General features: G+C 39.8%; 2 protein-coding genes across 10 annotated transcripts in view; both read right to left on the minus strand.

The window, feature by feature from the left end:
- Positions 1–2,119: 2,119 nt before the first annotated feature.
- LOC103918539 (CD59 glycoprotein-like) lies at positions 2,120–3,977 on the minus strand. The gene is made up of 3 exons (XM_009325882.1): positions 3,904–3,977; positions 2,933–3,049; positions 2,120–2,325 (listed from the first exon to the last, which is right to left on the minus strand). The coding sequence occupies exons 1-3, from the start codon at positions 3,956–3,958 to the stop codon at positions 2,120–2,122; spliced, it is 378 nt and encodes a 125-aa protein (XP_009324157.1). The 5' UTR covers positions 3,959–3,977.
- Positions 3,978–4,562: 585 nt separating this feature from the next.
- The window catches only part of TACC2 (transforming, acidic coiled-coil containing protein 2), a 149,317-nt gene continuing 134,708 nt past the window's right edge, over positions 4,563–19,171 (minus strand). For all 9 annotated transcript variants that reach the window (XM_009325885.1, XM_009325888.1, XM_009325891.1 and 6 more), the window contains 6 exons: positions 18,887–18,963; positions 14,336–14,379; positions 8,039–8,199; positions 7,352–7,458; positions 6,111–6,231; positions 4,563–5,130 (listed from right to left, as the gene is read on the minus strand). In XM_009325885.1, the coding sequence (XP_009324160.1) occupies positions 5,065–5,130; positions 6,111–6,231; positions 7,352–7,458; positions 8,039–8,199; positions 14,336–14,379; positions 18,887–18,963 (576 nt within the window). In that variant the 3' untranslated portion in view covers positions 4,563–5,064. The remainder of the gene's footprint in view (positions 5,131–6,110; positions 6,232–7,351; positions 7,459–8,038; positions 8,200–14,335; positions 14,380–18,886; positions 18,964–19,171) is intronic.

A 19,171-nucleotide genomic window follows, 5' to 3' on the forward strand; every position in this document is an offset into this window, starting at 1 on the left:
CGCCAGATGCAACTGGAAATCCCAATTGAAAGATGCAGTTTTGTTTATCAAGAGACATTGTCAGCCATTGCATGTATTTTATTTTCTCATTAAGGAAATGCACTGAGCATATACAGAGATTACATTCAATACAGATTTATCATTACAGAACAATCATAAAATAAAGATACAATCAATACGTATTTCCTGTAGCAAAACAGATTGAAGGAACTGATTCAAGCTGAGAATAAAATGAAAAAAAACAACTTAAGTGATTTTTACACAGATGAGATATTTAAGTCTAAATTAACATTCTCAGCCAAGATCTGTTGCATTGTTGCAATCTTTATATTCAACAGCTTTATCAGACTTGTGCCTAGCAACTCAGCATAGACCAGAACTGCCTTGTCTGAGAGCCCACTCGAACAAAACCCCGGAAGAATAGTCCCAGTCTGAAGCCACAATCTACACGAGATGATGAAAGGATCCACACAGAGGAACGAGTACAATAAAACAAGGAGACAGTTTGGTCCATGTGACAGGCAACAGCTAGTAGGCAGGCTAGGGTTATACTCTACGTGGACGTTTCACCGATTTCACTTGAACAAGCTCTCTAGAGTTTGCAACCTTAATAAAATTTTTGTGAATGTGCAGAATTCTATGACACACTGCCTGGAATTGATTTTTCAGAGAATTATACTGAAAAAAAAGTCACAATGCAAAGCTAGTGGAAAAACTACTTTGCCATGTATTTTGTGAGTTCTGTAAACTTGACGATCGAATCTTTTTCCAAATGGGCAACTAAAACTAGAACTCGAAAGACTACCTCTACTTCAAGTAGACCGGCTGGACTTTAAGCCAGTCCTATGCATGTTGTGTGCCAGAGATTAGACCAGGTCATCACAGTTGGACATTAAAATCTACAAATATCACTCATCTGCCCCTCTGAGTTTTGAATCAAAGGAGGTACCACCCTGCTCTCCAATGTCATAGACCCAAGACCCTGCTTAGTGCTATCACATTGCACGTTATGTCACTTCTCGTCTTGCCTAGTTTCAGCATAACCACTTCAAAGGACTGACTGCCTACTAGCTAGTGCTGCACAATGCCTTCGACGATGTGGCCCATTCTGGATCATTTATTTGGTAAGACTGCAATGAATGGGATTATTAAAAATGTTGATTTAGTTCCTTACATCTCTAAAGATCTCCAAGTAATTCCGTTCACTTTGCAAAATGAAAAGGATATATAAACCACCACAGATCAACTCAATCACGTCATGGAAGGGGGAGATATATCCTCTTACTCTCAAAGAATGAAGTTTAGGACAGTGAAGAATTAACTACATAGTTGAAACCGCAGGAAGAATTTGGATAAACAAAAACGTTATTACTCAAGTTATTTGCCTACAAGACAGGGATTAACCACTTGTTCTCAAAACCAGCAGTAGAGAGAGAACAAAGCTGATCTTTGGAGGGAGCTTACCAGTTCAAAACAATTTCCAAGCTCTTTTTTTTCTTCTTCTTCTTCCAATGTTGTGGTAAGATTCTCAAAGGATCAGAAAAGAAAAGACTGGAAGGGTTTTTTTTCCAGGAATTGTACATAATATAACATTACGTACATGCACTGTTCTCTTAATGACCTTCTCTTACCAGTTTGCATTAATAGTAAATCACCTTTATTTCAAGTTTTCTGGCTTTGTCCAATTCGCCAATGTTCTCTGAAAGACTAATTTGCTTGCTAGAATTTTCAGTCACTTTGTGCTTGAAAATTTTAGCTTGCTTTTGAATGTCTGCCAACAGTAAACAGCATTTGGAAGATATTGGTCCTTTACCCTACTACAAGGCTACTTGCAGCTAAGATTTCTCCTTCTCTTTATACATACTATCTAAATTGTAGGAAAATTTTACATATTCGCACAATCAACCCTTTACAATAAACAAGAAGAGGTCAGTGTTTCTTAGGTATAGGTCAAGACATATTTAGCAGATGGAACCATTTTTATCTGAACATCTGTCAGGTCTGCCTACTGCTTTTTGCCTACCGAGAAATATGGTACATGGAGTAACGTGATTAGGAAATATAATCATCCCTTTCTAAGAAGGCAGACTTGTTGCTTCAGGATACTTTTTCTCCCCCCTCATGTCAGCCTCAACAACAGGTGCCACAGCAATGCAAAGACGAGGAGAGAGAAGTAGCTTGTGGAGGTGGTGACTCTTGAAGCCAGGCTTTTTGCATTGCAGTTGTTTGAGTAGCAGCAGTGAACGCTCACTCCAGGCGCTCTGGATCCGTCCCTCCTTGCCCGCTCGCAGAAGGACCTGAACGAACAGGACTTCATAATGCCACCTAGAACAGAGCCACATTGAACCCAAACGGACCAGCACGTTCACGGTGACCCGCTCCTGTCCACGGCCCCTCAGCATGAACCTGACCATCCAATATTGAGCAACAACATTGGGTTTGGCCGTTCCTTACAAGTAAATGAATACAATTGCATCAGATTACAGCACACTATCAAGCTCCCACTTAAGTTAAATAATCATAATTTATCTTAGATGGAACTGATGCAGCTGAAATATCTCTGAACATGCTCAAGTGCAGTGCCTCATTAGCTTCTTTTCCTTCCTGATTTCCAGGTAAGTCATTTAACTTAAAAATGACAGATTTAAGTAAGAAGTGGGCAATACTTAAAATGCTTTTTTACAGCTTTCACATAGTGTGGATACAGCTCATCATGGCACACTGACAAATCATACTCAGTGGGATTTTGTATCAGATTGCTGCTAAACCAATAAAAATAGGGATTGAGATTTATTAATAGGGTTTATTTTGAGAGGAAACATTTACCTTTGTTTTTCTCCTTAGCTTACTATATACTCTTCTCTTTCCAACACTGATTATTTATTTCTATTATTAAAAATTTAATGAGTCTGAACTGTTTGCGACTACTTACTTGCTTGTCCTCTAATGACCGCACATGCATCTGAATGCCCTGGACATTGCTGAGTTCCTTGTCTGTTACAGTCTTCATCACTAGAACCTACACAGGTGTAACACTGCAGTGCTTCGCCTGGCATTAAGGAAAAAAAGACCACTTATAACAGTAGTGTTTAGAGTTTACAAAAAATATTTTAAAATATCAGCTACACAGTCTTTCCAATTTTGTTCGAAGCACATGCAAAAAATTGCAAAAAAGGTTAAAAAAAATCTAAAGATTCTGCAAATCCGATCAATTTTTCTTTTTTAGAAGTGGTCCAGATACTGATTTCAAAAATAAAAAAAATCAGCCATATGTTATTTTGTTGTTACAGTTTGCATTTAAAATAATCCAAGAACATCTGATGTTCTGTAATTGCATCCACACCTTCTTGTTACATTTGCAAAGCAGAGTCCACCGTAACAAGTTGGAGTATCATGTTTTTTTCCCCCTCCGTCATGATCTTTGGTCCACAGTACCATGAAAAAGTACATTGTAAACACATACAATCTTACTATGATCCATATTTCATTTTCTCCTAAAGTATCAATTCAGGTGGAAGGCACAAGAGTATATCTTAAGAGGTTTGCTTTTGTTTAAACATTACAACCGTAACTCGATCCTCTTTCTTTTTCTTGGTTCAAACTACGTGGTATTTTCAAAGGCAAGCATGAATTTGAAATATATTTAAAATACCATACTTCAAACTTGCAGAGCAGAAGGCACACTTGCTGTCCACAGGGACATGTGCATTTAAATTTGTTAGCATACATATTTATGTTTACATTACACAGCAGGGGTGAAATTCTGTGCTGCTAACCACATACACAAAATAATCTGAAAGCAAACAAACCCAGGAGAGAAGCCCAGAACAGCAGAGGCTCAGCCACGCCTGAAGTAGGAAATTAAAAAGAAAGGAAAAAGGAAAGAAAAGGGAGTTCACTTACTTTTGAGTACAAAAAGGGAGCTGACAAGAACCAGGCTGAAGACTGTCCACATCATGGAGATACAAGAGATGTCCCATTAGCCAAAGCAAGCAGTTCGTTTGCCATTAAAGCCTTAATACTTATCTTACATACCTAATCTTCTGTAGAGGATAACTTATAGGATAAAGAGGTGTGCGAGAATGCTGCTTACCTAGCTTATTCGGGTTGTGCTTCTAATCACACACACTTCATCTCCGCAAACCCTGCAGGCAAATTCCTCCAGCAGCAGGAAGAAGAAAATGTATTCACCTTTCAGTGATAGATATGCTTAAAACCCACCGTCCCTTCATCGCGTGTCACAGCCTCCAGCTCATGGAGTCTCATTACATTTGCCTATGTGATTCGCTGGATCAGGGTCAGAGTATTAAACGTTTTTGAGGAATAAGCCTATTCTTGGGACGTGAATGGTCCAAATCTAGCGCATATATATATATTTATAGGGAGAGCAAGATATAGACATAGATATGTGCACATAAGTAGTATATTCTTGTGACCCACGGAGTGCTCCAAGCAGTGACGCATGAAGTGCTTTCTATGGAGGAGCCCCTTAATAAGAGCTGCTGTATCTGGCGCTGCACACGAAGTAAGCAAGGGAAGTACATAAAACAGAGCCATACTTATCTTCAACTTTCGACGAAAAAATTTATTTACAATAGAGAATTTCATTTAAGTGACATGCATTTTCTTTTTTTTTTTTTTCATTTTTAATTTTATTTTACAAATCAGCAAATGCAGATAAAGTTTACACTCCTTAAGGCAAGAGTCCCCATGCAAGTAATACATGTTTATATTAAATTCAAAAGACATCCAACATGGGAACTCATGTACAAAGGGAAGGCTAGGATCAGCAATTTGTAATTTCTTAGAGAACTTGACCATCTCCCTGATACAGGAACTTTGAGATCAACTTGCTATGAATTATACTATGAAAATGCAAACAATAGCAAGAAATTCTGATAGTCATCTTAGTACTGCATACAATAAATCAACTTTATTTAGAAAGAAAATACAGTAGTGCATACGAAAAAGTGAAAATATAACCTGTCCACATAAATGTATGGACATCAGTGTGCCAATGGTCATATTGCACTCAATATTGAAGTCCAGAAATTTGGTTAAAAGTTAACTTTTCCCCATTTTGGCAATCAGTTCATCACAAATCTTTGTTAATTCTTCTATCTCTTTATTCTGGAAAATAAAAGGCAATATTAAGTATTATGAAACACATTGTTGCATTAAGATGAGGGTTGTTTTTTTTTTAATTATCCAACCTTTGGGCAAAGTGTGGGACAACTAAATTTTCTCCAATACTGAGAACAGAACATCTATATAGAGAGACAGATAAATATAGATAGATATATGCACACACAGTACAGCTACGTATGGTGCATTCAAACAATATGCTTACTTATTTCCACATACAGCTCCTCTGACTTCAATAAATACAATTTAGCACTAAAGCACACAGCTTTATAGCAGTCATTCCTAGCACACGATAATAATACATAGTGTAAATTTGTTTCTAGGCTGCACATTTCTAGCATTATTTTCACTCTGTTTTCCAGGGGCTCTAAGCAAGGACGAGCTGCAGTATACTGAAAGCAAGCTCCTTTGCTGAGCTAGAGAACATGAAATATAAATAGGGATTTCCTACAGTCATTTTTGCCCTAAACCGTACAGATCCGTATCTGATCATTTTGTCTATGTTAACAGTGGAGGCATGTAAGCTAGCGTTGGAATTACAGCTAAAACTAAAAATGGAAACAAAAAACGAAAGAAGAACTAAGACAGAGAGATCTTAAACCTGAGAAGGAAAGCAAACCAAGGGCCCTGCTTGGTACACAGGTGCCCACTGAGCTTTGACCGAGTCCGAATCAGCCCTGAGCGCTGGCCGGTGGCTGAGATCAAAGCCTGGCAGATGGGTCCATTTGCCCGAACTGCCCAGTGCACACTGCTGATTTTGTTATAAGGGTTGGGCATCTCTGCTCTCCCTGGGGGCTGGGGAGCTGCCGGGCCAGCTGGATGTGAGGAGCTGGAGAGGTCCTCGGGCAGACCTTGGCTGTGGTCTGAGCTCCAGAGGAGAGCTGGATGCAGCCACTCTGGGAAGTTTCACTTAACTTTGGTCACCCTGTTGACTTCTGCGTTAAAAGAGCTGAATTGCTGTTTACCTTTTGTTCCAGTGTTCTTTCCAATGCGTCCACTTTCAGCTGCTCTTTACGAAGGCTGGCCTGATACGCTGCTTGCTCTTGCTGAGCCTTGCCTCTCACTTGTGCAATTTCAGCATTGGCTCTAGAAAAACATAGGTTTTTGTCACGTCAGGTTCTCTACAGGAAAGGACAGCGGGTACCAAAGGGCGGACCGCATCTTAACAGACGGGTGGTGAGGTCAGGGCTACTTTCTGCATGTCTTTGAAAGTATTCTGAGACTTGTCCCTAGAGACTTTTCATGACTCCCTCTCTTGCTCAGCAGAGGCTGCAAAGTCTTTTCTTAATGTCTGTGTCATTCCCTTCATGCTTCTCTCAGATATCTGTGCTGGGGTCACAAACATCCCTTAGGTAGAAGTGTTTTATGGCAGTTTTTAAACCTGATCTCCAGTTCTTACAGACTAGACTCACAGCTGGGACAACAGCTTGAAAGCAAATCCAAGTCTGTCTTTGTTTTAGGCACTGATCAATCCTAGGGACATTTTGGAAACATCTCTTGGGTCTAGGGGACTGTAATATGAGTCCTGAATATAATCCCTAGAAATGCTTAATTGGTCATTACATGGAAGCATAGGAAAAAAAATAAATCAACCAGAGCTGCCTCTCTTAAGCCACAATCTGATGTTCGCTCCTTAACCGTGGCTGGAGGAGTTACTATCCGTGCACATCTGGCACAATCTTTTGTGCAACTATTCCTCGTCGCCCTCAGCACAAGTTGGGACGATCCAGCTTAGATAACCAGTGTTATGAGGGAGAGACCGCCTGACTGATTCTGCACTGAAACAGCTGAGCAGCACTTACATGTTCTGTTCTGCTGATTGACGCAGGGGCAATAATACAGCACAGGGGCAATAGCAAATCTCTGGGGGCAGGAATACTGGCTGCAGGTGCAAATATCTGAGCACAGCCCTCCATAGCCGCATAAACCTAGCTAACAGCCTCTTTCTTGATCTTCCCTGGAAAATACGTTAAGGAAACATGAAGACATTTGATAAAGATAGAAATTTAAGGTGTTCTATATGGTCAGGAGCTGGAAGAAACACCAGCACATTACAGAAATTCTCATGACGGCATTTCATTCCACCCTCCATCACAGAGCAGCCTGTGCTCTGCATATTGAAGAAGCAGGTTTGGGGTGCAAGGTCCAGCCACAGGAATACTCCTGAAGCATGAACTCCTGAAGAGACATGTGTACAATTAATTACCTGTCCAGTTTTTCCTCAGCATGAATTTTGAGTGCTTGATACCTCTGCTCTTCCTTCTTTACTCGTGATAAATATTCCTGCGCGCATTTCTTTAACACTTCTTCATTCTTAAATGAGAAGATGATTACATTAAATTTAATCCAAGAGGTTGAAGTGTAGGACAGGCACCTATTTGCGGGAGTCACATTCAGATATTTTAAGGGCTGCAGTCTAACACTGACACCCCCACACAGAAGTCATCTGAGGAAAGATTACTCAATGCAAAAAGCTTTACAATTCTTCTGTTTGTATTTGATACATGGGTGCAATCCTTCATCAGAGGATTACGTTATGTCACGCACTTTAGACATAACCTCTGACCTGAGGAATTCACATCCTAGGTTTTAACAGAATGCTCACTCCAGAAGCCAGCCCTGACATGTGCTCAAGTCCTGCAGTTATGTGACATCTATTGAAATCGCAGTGTCACAGATGGGAGCAAGTTACTTTTGTGCAAAATCTTCATCTTTTTAAAGCTATTCCAAAATGAAAGCACAAATGAGCATTCATGTTCTCCCTCCCCCCAGCACACTGTAGTACATCAGATTCAACTGGAAACAAAGACGTGCCTTCTGTTAAGCAGCACTGGTATACATGAGAGCCTGCTCAGCTTTGCTCTGTAAAGGAGGGGACTTTAACATGACTCACCTTCCGAAACCCCTCCAATACTTCTTTCATTTTTTCATATCTCCTGAAAAGATCTGCCAGTGATTTCTCCACTGAGTTCAGATCTGCCAAAGCTTGTTCCTTCTCCACTATCAGCTGCTGAACAGTGTGGTGTGAGACAGATTTCTCTCTCTGTTCATCCTCTGTTAGAAAGAAGAGAGGGGAAGGAAAAAAAGTTATTTTCAGAAGGGTAATAGTAGTAAGAACATTGATTTCACCACCATCTACAGTTTCTACTATACTGTGCTCTATGCTGTGTATTAGCAAGTTTGCAGGATCCAGAAAAGTCATTTTTATATAAAGACACAATCCTGTTTTGGAAAAAGGCTGCTAAATACAGGGGTATTTAAATATTTTGATGTTGGGGAAAAATGTGAATATATCTCTGTACTGATGATTTATTTCACTCTGAACTCAGCTGTTCCCCTGAAAAAGGCAAGTGCTGGATTTCCCTTGTTTGCCTGAAGATGCACTAGCTGAAGGAAAGGACATTTATGCATATTACTAGCACTGGCAATAAATTATTTGCCATTGCTGATACGTGCTTTTCATCTCCTGGCATCTCTTCTAATCCTGTACAAAAAAAGCACTTTGTTTAATGGAATTCAACTCAAATTCTTCCCTTGGAAAAACAGTGTTTTGCAGACTCTCATTCTTAGGATTACTGTAGCAAGTGCCAGAACGGAAATCTAACATTAGACTGACTTTCTAAGTTCTCGTCTGCAGAAAACATCTTCCAAGCTTCTCCTGGGTATAGTTAAATTTGAGGCAGGGATGGTGGGAAGAACACAACAGGAATCCAAGTCTGTATGGAAGAGAATTTTTCAAAGGAACTGACCTAGTAATAAATTGGAATACCCGCGTAACACTGGAAGAAAAGGTCTGGCATTTCCTCATCCAAAATGCTTCATTGTTTGCTTCATATCCTAAAATACGATTCCTGTGTCCATGTTTTAAGGGCTACTTTGAATGATACTGAAATGAAAACCAACCCGCAAAACATAGCAGTTTTATATTACCATTTTCCTTTGCCTATGATGGAAACTAAAATAAGGTAAGAAGTTCTCCCACGTAAAAAGCACGGGGCATTTCAGAATCTACAACTTTTCATTCAGGCCTTTATATTTTGAAATATAAAGAACTAAACAAGAATTCATTTTTTTATTTGGATAGAAGTCTTCATCTGAATTAAGTATTTCATAGTGCTGGTCAGCTCTGAAATGTCAAAGTTGATACTCTCAATTCCCAAACTGAGATTAATTTCTTCCTTTTGCATATTAAATCCTTTTATACACTTTTCTGCTAGCCTAACTAAGCCTAGAGCAGTGACGATGCCATGCTGTGCCTCAGCTCATGTTGGCTATGTTCTGTGCTCCTCTGCATGCCCCCGACAGCATCTTGCTGGGGCAGAGCCTGACCCGAGGTTATTTTGCTCTATGTGATGCAGAAGGTCGAAAGAACCAGAGAAGCTCTCAGGACCTGCACTGAGTTTGCAGCACTGGAAGTTGTAACACCTTTATTTTACTGGTGAATAAACACCTTTGATATGGCAGAAGTGAGAAACCCAGAGCCCCGTAATGCCACATCAGTTTGATAACATTTAACATCTCATAAAAAATAAACATTCTTTTCTATTTTGCCTTCTTAAAGACACTCTGTGATCATTCGTAATGTCAAAAGGAATGTATTCTCAAGTAAAATGAGAAAGCCATTTGTCATCCTTCATTTATTTTTCTAAATCTGAGAAGTTGTCACCTTGTGTTCCAGCACAAGATTTGTTCAGTCACGCTGGAGATTACACACTGTCTAGCTTAATTCCAAAACACTTACTGGCAGGATCCTGTTCTTTGGCAAAACCTCTGTCGTCGCAACTCCATGCAGGGGAAGGGATCCATTTGCATGATCATGCAATGTACTTAAATGTATTTAATGTCACAACTTTACTTTTTCTGAGGCTGCTGTCTGTGGTATTTTAGCAACTTCCTTCTTATTTGTTTCTAGGGCAATCTAGAAAGTTAGTAATTCATGACTTACTCCCTCACAACTACCGAGCTCCTCCTGTTCCTCCCAGTGCATCGCGGTGCCCTCCTCTCTCCTCAGCTGGACCAGCTCCTCAAACACTCATCCCCAGCCCCGCTTCAACTTGCACATGGGAATTAGGGGCAAGTGATATCCCATGCTCCCTTTCTCCTCTCCCTTCCACTACATGCTAGAGGTGTCCATGGACTGGGGAGCGAGCTGAGGCCTCATTAGACTCCAAGGGGAAAACAGGAATTTATACTGGGGAAGGGCGTGACGTATAAATTGAAAAGAGGGAAAGCTTCCAGTGAGCTTTAGGAAAGGGGCATCTGCTAATCTCAGATAACAGTTAAGATACATTAAAAACCAAATTGGTTAAATACTACAGAAAAAAGAAACTGGCATCTGGCTGGAGGGGGACTGCAAGATCTATGTGATATTTTCTAAAACTATGATTTAGCTTTAATGCAAAAGGTGTTTAGTAGAACTGTGCTGATAATACTCTGCCAGTCAAATCTTAGTTAAGCAGTTACAGATACTTATTTCTAAAGATATTTATGAGGTTATGTGATTAAAATATTTTAATTAAATGGCTTCCATGTCTGCAACACACACTGTCCACGGCTCACCAACAATAACAACAGTATGCTCAGGACTAACACTATCCAAATTGACAGAATCAGAGCACCACCACAGCAGATCCGCTTTCAGGCTCAGCTCAGTATTACTTACATTACTTAATGGGAATGCAGCGAATGGAGAACAAAACCAAAAGAAACTAAAAATGCAAAATGCTGGTGTGAAAGTTGGTGAAAAGCTTTACTTACCAGGCTTGCCTGTTTTGTTTTTGCAAGCAAATAGCAAGAAGCAACAAAAACGGAAGCAAAATAGAAAATCAGGAATTGTTAGGAAAGCAGAAAATAAGTAATGCAACAACCTGTAATGCACAAAGCATAACATCTGTTTGTTTCTCATTATGAAAATTTAATTATGTATTTAAACGTACAAGTATAAGGACACATTTTTAACAGAAAAAAACCCCAACATTACAAATCCATCAATAAAAAGGAAGTCCACAACAGGGATTTTGGAAGGGAACTGTGGATGCCTGTGATCAAGGTGTGTGTAGGATGGGGTGCACTGAACATTGGGGTGACGCAGGCTCTGTTCCATACAGCTGTCAGTGCCACGCAGTTGTGAGCTGCAAAACTTGGGCAACAGTCAGCAAAGCAGTAGCACAAGCAGCAGGCTAGCCTGGAAAGCCTGTTCTTTTTTCTCTCCCCTCCTCAATATAGACAAGAATATATTAGGGGCTGAGGCAAGTGTAAAAAAAGAGGAAAAAAAGTTAAAGCACCAGTAAAAAAATATGCAAAGAGACACTAACAAGGAGCTATACACTGACAGCTTGCAAGCTTTGGCTGTACAGAGTGTGTCATGAAACTAATTGCATAAGCTAAGTTGGGTAATATTGGGTTCTGTATGTATATGACAGCAAATACCAGACATTCCACAGCCCTTGAAATCAAAGGCAATTACTGTTTGCAATGCATGTTTTCAGTGCCTTTATAGGCAAACATGCACGATCATATATTGTTAATATGGAATATTTTCAATACACGTGACAACCTATAAAAAGCTGAGCAGGACCTATCAACCACACTGAATATTCATTAAAGGGATTTGTCAAATTGGTTCACTTGTAATGCCCTCCTAGCAGGGCTGTATAAATAGCTCAGAAGGGTTAAATCATAAATAGAAACAGCACAGGCATTTATTTTGTTAAAATGCCTATTTTGCTTTAGCAGTAAGGCATTATTGTGATAATAGTTCAGTGAAGTATATGCAAATAGCACACAGACAATCATTTTCCTCCACAATGTGGCATTTGGATGAGTGAATTCCTTTATCAAAAGGGACAGTAATGTACGACAAATGACAGGAGAAAGTGGGACAATTAGATCAAGAATTTACATTAAATGCAGGGAGAGGAAGCCTCGCATTTAACATGTTACCATGCTGTAGAATTTGCATACTGCTCTAATTAACATATGCTTTCTGTGTCACCATTGTTGTTTCCGTTCCTTTGCAAATGGACAGCAAATTACATTATTTATAGCCATAGCTCTTAAAAACTTGCCATAGATCATTTAAAAGACTCTAACTGATACTCTGAATTTGAAGTTTAAAGTTCTTTCTATTTCCTCAGTGGTCAATGGCCCGATGCTTTAATTATCCTTGATCTCTTTGCAACAAGAGGAAATGGTAATTGTAGAATTTACTATGTTCGCCATGGCTGTGCCTTTGCCTTAGCACTCCTATTCTATACCTTCTTGTTGCACTGTGGTCTCACAATTTGAATTTTTTTTTAAATCTGTCTCTCAAAAATAGAATTTGATTTTGTTACCAAAAAGAAACTTCTGTTGCCAACTATATGCATATGCTTGGGAGAAAAGGACAGGTCCTGTGTTTGTACATATGAATGACCACGTTCAGGGACAAAGCCGTACCAGAGTATGTTTAGTGTAAACCAAAATGAATTAAGTTCTTTGCATACTCTGGTCACTCCTATTTTAACACCTGCATGATAAGAATGACAGACGTTATGTCAGAAGGCAGGCAAATTTGCTCAGTTGTACACACAAAAGGCAACGGAGGCATAACACCATAAAGAATGAAGCCAGGTATATTATTACTATATATTATTCATTTTTGTATATTTTGTTATTTATTTATTGATATTACCATAACATGATTTATTTGTTTATTTATAGGTCCATTTTTCTCTTCACTTGAAAGGAGGCTGGGGTGTCTCCCAATGACTGAGAAATGCAGGAAGGCAGCAAAAGCACCCGACATTGAACTACTTCCCCCCTCTCTCTTTGGGCAAAAATAAGCAAATTTGCTACAAACGTATGTAAACACAACTCAAGTGTTAATTAAAAAAAAAACAATTTAAAAGAAAGCAAAAATTTGGGGGTCACACAATACTGACTGTATATGAAGGGACTGCCAATTTTAAAAGGGGCAAAACAATACGATATGTTGACAGCTGTAATAAAAATCCTTCCCTATTAAAAACCTGTTAGAAAGATGCAGGTATGCCTGTTGTGTTCCTGGCACACTGTACTGTCTGTGACAGTTCTCTCAGGGGGAGTAAGAGGAATAATTTCTTTCTTTTTATTTTTCAATAAACACAGTGCAAACAGGCTGGATTCGTAACACTCCCTGCTCACAGGTATCATAGGCTAGGCTAGCCTTTCTCCTGCATCTCACAGCCCACATTGAACTCCGAGGCTACTCCTAATGGCTTTTAACAATATTTCACAGTTCTCTGCTGCTTTACTTGAGCTTGTCCAGATGAGCTTGGTCCTGCTTTCTCATCAGCCACTGCTTCTTTTCTGGCTCTTCCCAGCAATTTTGGCCATAGAGAACCCACGACCCTGCTCAGCCATTTGCCTTTCTGGGAGACAGCTCGAGCTGAAGCAGTACAGGGCAGCACAAGCCACTGGCGCTTTCTACAGCCAGACTAAGAAAAATAAATTTGGAAATCTTATAAGGAGGCTTTAAAATCACATCCCAGGGGCCAGACCTCCCGCACCAAGGAAGCAAATGAGTCCTGCAACCTTTGGTTTTGAAATACTACTGCATGTAGTGTTTTTCATTTGTGGGGCATGCTGTTAACAAAGGCATTTTCTAATTGTTGTGAGGCAAAACATGTCATATTTAGACCTTAACGGAGACCCCTGTGTCAGTAAATAACTGGAGAGGTAGATTGGCCACTCATAATCTCTCAGCTGGGATTGGAGTTAATCTAGGTTTTGGTCTGACGAATGCACTTAGCACAGATAATCCCTGTTGTTGTAAAGAGCTAAGTTTGGTATCTCCCATTAAACAGTTGGGAGCGGATGACTAAAGGGTTATTAGGTCATTGAAAGTCTCTCCCAGAGACACCCATGAATTCTGGGCAAAGCATTTGAACATGTTTCCTATGGGACAGTTTGCTTTGATGCAGAAGAAAAAGCCCTGACCCTTCTGTATTACCTGGACTGCCTCGGGGGCTGCTTTCTGTGAAATGAAGCCCTAGCTTTTCATCACAACCTGGCAGCACACACTGGTGTCCTCAGATGCATTCACAATTCCCAGCAGCATCAGCAGATGTAGCTAGCATCAAAATGTAGCCCACAGACTTCAACCATGTTTCTAGGCTCCCTTCAGAAAATCAGAGTGGAGGATAGCATCTTTCAGAGTAGAAACACCTACCTATCATCTGAGCAATCGTCTTCTCATATTCTGAAACTATTTTCCTATAAGAGGGAAAAAAAAGAAAAGCTTTTGGCAAACTTCATAATTGCTAATGCTTACTTAGAAAATATTGCTACTCAATAACTGAACTATGGTATTTCAAAAGAGACACAGAACCCCTTCACACTTTTATATGCTCCTTATTACCTGAGTAACAAATAAAACTAACAGTTTAAACATTGCACCTGATTTTTAATTCTCCATGTAAATCAATATAGGTGAGGGGAGGGAAAAGGGATTGCTTTGAAACAAATTCTGTTATTTGAAACATGCCCAAAGTACATTACCAATCATGATTTAAATATAAACATACTCACATTGGTCTAATTCAAGAGTTACAAAGAGTCTGATTTTTCCATTATTTCTCCCCTCTTCTCCATGTTTGTGTTTACTTATTTTTAATGTAAACGATAAGTAAAGTTATAATTGGTAGCAAGTAAACCTAACAGGAATATAGTTGGCCCTCATCCAAAATATATCTAATCTTCCACTCTCCAAATGTGACTAAATGATCCATTAGCACTGAAGAGAACACGACCAAAATATTCAATTATGTAGCACAAAATCCATCATGTCCTATTTCCCAAATCTGTTTTTAAAACAGAAGTGGCAAAATGTTACTTTTAAGACTATTTTATTTCCTATACTTATGGTAGGCTTTGAATTTCCTTCTTGAAAAAAGGTTAGCCAAAATAAGCAGATTAAATGTGATTTAGAAAGATGATCCATCCCTTCCCAGAGCCAAATAAAGCTAATGAAATGAGACTAGATTGATATGTACTTTGATTCATGAGCCACCTAGGACTCTAAGAAAAACAAAATTACCCCACACTTCATCTGAAGTGGATATTCAGCATTGCTCACTGGTATTTGAATACGCCTCTTTTGAAGTCTTAGCTCATTTTCACTTGCTCTGTTTTAGAGAAGTCTGCTGCAGTTGGTGAGGTTACAGAAAGGATCCTGAGACAAAAGTCAGTAAGGAAAGGAGAAACGTGCAGAGCTCCCAAAAAACTAATGCAGTAACTCCAGTACCGCCTGTCTCAAATCTGAATCGCAAACAAAGCCCAGAAACCCCTGAGAAGGCCACTTGCCCCAAAGGTCAGTAGCGTAGCGTCTCGCTTGCCCTGGTCCTGCGGAGCACTCAGCAGAGCTGGGGGTTTACAGCTGCGCACTCCGCTGACCTCGCTCAGACTTCAGGTAAAAACTATTTTTGGTACTGGGATCAAAGCCCATCTCTGCGCAGCTCGCTGTGCCTCCAGCCGCTTCCTCCACTGGGATCTCCTCAGATGCTGCTTTCCCTGCTGTCAGTCCTGTTGTTTTAATTGGCTTTTTTCTTTTTTTTTTTTTTTAACCATAAATGACACTTTTGAGAGCAAAGATAGCTGCAAGGATTTTCCCCTAAAGGAAGGGATTGGTTTCATGTCCAAAGAAGATTACCTCAAAAGCCTGCTGTAAGCAGTAAGGATTTTAAAGCCATGTCATATCCTTGTAACACCAGGCACCTTTAGGAAGTTTTATCATCCTAGAAAATGAAGCCAAGGACTCAGGGCAACGAACAAGACATTAAACACTGTTACACCACTACAGCACTTCCCAGACTAGGCTGCACCATGGAAGTTGGCAGCAGAGTGAAATAACATTATCTATTTCTTACGTTTACCAGTTCAAGTAGGTACCAGCCTTATGAATCATGTGGCAGCTGTTCAGTAGAAGTGGGTACTGCAATGGCACATTGATTTTAATAATATTCAATTTGGAAAGGAAGGTAGTCAAGTGAAGTCTTGTTCCAGATTCATGTCAAAGGCCTCTTTCAGTCAAGCAGCCTAAATAACGGTCATTATGGCTGGGGAACCAAAGATTGCTGGCCACATCATTCCTCTCTGTGATGGCACATCTTAACCCTAGCTTGACATGCTGCATAGGCTCAACTTTCGGTATTTTAGATATTCAGTCTATTTATTGACTTCCTGCAATTTTGTAAGTCATAAAAACACCAAAATCCAGGGCTACAAAGGATCTCAGAGGTAATCTGCTTGACTTCCCTTACCGAGGCATAATCAATTAGACCTCCAAATAACCATATTTCAATATTTCTTGCCTGCCTCTGGTTGTACCCTGGGATTATGGTACAGTCCACCCTGGTTTAGCTAGGGGTTAGTTATTACATTATTTCAACTTCTCATCTTGGCTACTGTTCTCTGGAGTGGAATTTCCTCCAGTCTGATGTTCTTCTGGAAACTTAGCTGAACTCAGGATATTCCAGGTAGAGTATGCAGGACTTGGGTAAAGGAGCATTGCTTCTCCTCCTGTGGAAAGTGAAGCTTTTGTGCTTGAAACTCTAGATAATCCCTTTACTCCTTGCTTATCATTATGTCATATCTAATTGCTGCATCTCTAATTTACCACACACGGACTGCTTCAACATTTAACCTTCCAAGAGAAATCTTTCTTTGTGCACACGTGTATTTTATCATTTTGTGACAATATTAGGCAGATTTTTTTTTTCACCCACGTGTTCTAGTGATGTGCCTGTGGGAAATTTGGCTTAGATAATGTGTTTTTTTCAAATCAAATTTTATGGAGGGTGTAGACACACAACCAAATTACTGTGAGGAAGATGAAGGTACAGATCTACAGTGTGCCAGCTGCTCTGTGTCACCCCCTGCTCTCCTTTCATTAAGGAATAAACAACCTCTGTCAGTGTCCGTTTGCAGCCGGCAGGCACGTGAACCCAGGCAGTTTCTAGAGAACAGACCAAGTACCGCACTTGAGCGTCTGCTGAATGCTGAGACATTCCTTACACAATTCCTGATTTTGTTCATTCCTTGTTTTGCTTCCTCGGTTTGACTGCTTGCAGCAGCTCCTTTCCATTTTGCCTCACTATGCATTTGAAGGCTATGCCAGGGTTTTGTTTCCTTTCCCAAGCAGAGCACAAGAGAGGTGAGATAACTCAGCTGGGTGCTGGGAGATGGTTTTCTGAAAGAAATAACGTGGCTGCCCTTGCCTTTTGCAGATGCTTCTCTTAAGATGCTTTGGCTCAAAGCCCTGAGCTGCCGCTATTCAAATCTGCCATGTGCGACTCCTGGCATCCATACTAGCATTTGCCGTGTTCTGCACCACAGTTCCCTTTTACCCTTACTCCTTAAGTACAGCTTTCCTGGATATAAGCAGGAATTACATATGCAGGTCATCACTTGATACAGCTCACTGGCTTTAGCTTTAAACCACTGAGACATTTAATTCTGGGAAGAAGCTGGTGCTAGAACAGAAGTGATTTTGAAGAAAATTCAGTCTCAGAAGCAACTGCAGAAATTATTATTATTTAAAAGAAGGATGCTAAAATAATCTGACAGTTTCCTTTTATTTATGAGTTAAGGAGTGGGGGACGGTTTTTCTGTCTGTTTGAAGGTAGAAAATAATAGGCTTTAAAGACTCCATGAAATATTTTTATACATTCTCTTTTGCAATTGATGGCTTCCTCAGATTCAGATCGATGAGCAGGTCAAGCTCATAGATATGTCGTTCTTATGGTATTACCACTGTAAAAAAAGAAAGGCTGAAACTTTCAACTGACTAAATGGGAAGCAATAGTGATTCTTTGCGCAACACCGCTCACCTCATCCACTACAGTGATTTTGTTGTCACCCTTGCAAGTGGTAGGACCTGGGCTGGGAAGGAAGGTCAAACCAGTTATGTTCCAGTATACAGATATTTAATGTAACAGAGGCAGGTTTGCAAGGAGAAATAGAATAGAATAGATACAACTAGAATAAACTGAAAAGCTCAGGGTCCTTCTGTCAGCTGTCAGGTGGAGCAGCAAAATCCAAGATAACTATTGCTTAACTAAAATCAAGCTTAGTGTGTGCAGTAATTAAAAAATCAGCTCAGTTCAAAGAAAAGGGTGTAGAATCTCCTTGAAAGTCAACTCTCAGAGTCCAGAGTGGTTCCTTTGTAAGAAATGTTTTTCTACTGGCAACTGGGTTTTTGTTTTCTATTGTTAAAGAAACTTTTTACAATAATGTCCTGGAGGGAGCCTGTACTACTCATACCTATCTGCAAACCTTCACGTTCGTTATTCTGTTGGCAAAACTATTTGTAGAGAGTGAATTTTAAATTAGCACGTGCGTACCTCTGCCAGCTCTGCAGGCAGACTCATTCAGTCAGGCAACAGAAACATCACTATGCAATCCACATGAGAATTCACAGCACAAACTGGAGGAAATTCTTCCCTTACATTAACCTAGATTAAGACCTCTCTTATCTCAGTATTTTGAGGATGTAAATTAGATTAGCAACATAGAAGTTTTCAATGATTACCCTGAACTGGGGTGCCCACCATGCAGAGCAAAGACAAAGTATCAGTTTAGGATCAATCCAAAGCCTGCAGTTAAAAATAAGGAAACAAATTCAGCTAACCAAAACAGTTGTACAATCATGGTACTCTGTGTACTATCTGAGGCCGAAATGAGACTCTCTGTCAGTGTGATTAGTGACAAGTTAATAACCCACCTCATTTCCATCACTTCCCTTCTGCTTTCTTCATATTTCTCTTTCCACTCAGATACTTCTCTTTCCTTGGCCACAATCTGAAACAGAGAAAGCAAAGGAAAAAAAGCCCAGTAAAACCAAGTGATCCATTAAAGAGGAAATTAAATAACTGTACAATATTTGATTTAATATCAAATCCTAATTAACAGAGGTATAGTTTCCAAGTGCATAATGTGTTCAAATATATGCATCTCCAGTGACTTTTTTCTCTTTTCAGACTGCAAAGTGCAATTAAAGAAGTTCGGA

The sequence above is a fragment of the Pygoscelis adeliae genome, unplaced genomic scaffold, assembly GCF_000699105.1.
Source record: "Pygoscelis adeliae isolate BGI_AS28 unplaced genomic scaffold, ASM69910v1 Scaffold4, whole genome shotgun sequence".
NCBI classification, from domain to species: Eukaryota; Metazoa; Chordata; class Aves; order Sphenisciformes; family Spheniscidae; genus Pygoscelis; species Pygoscelis adeliae.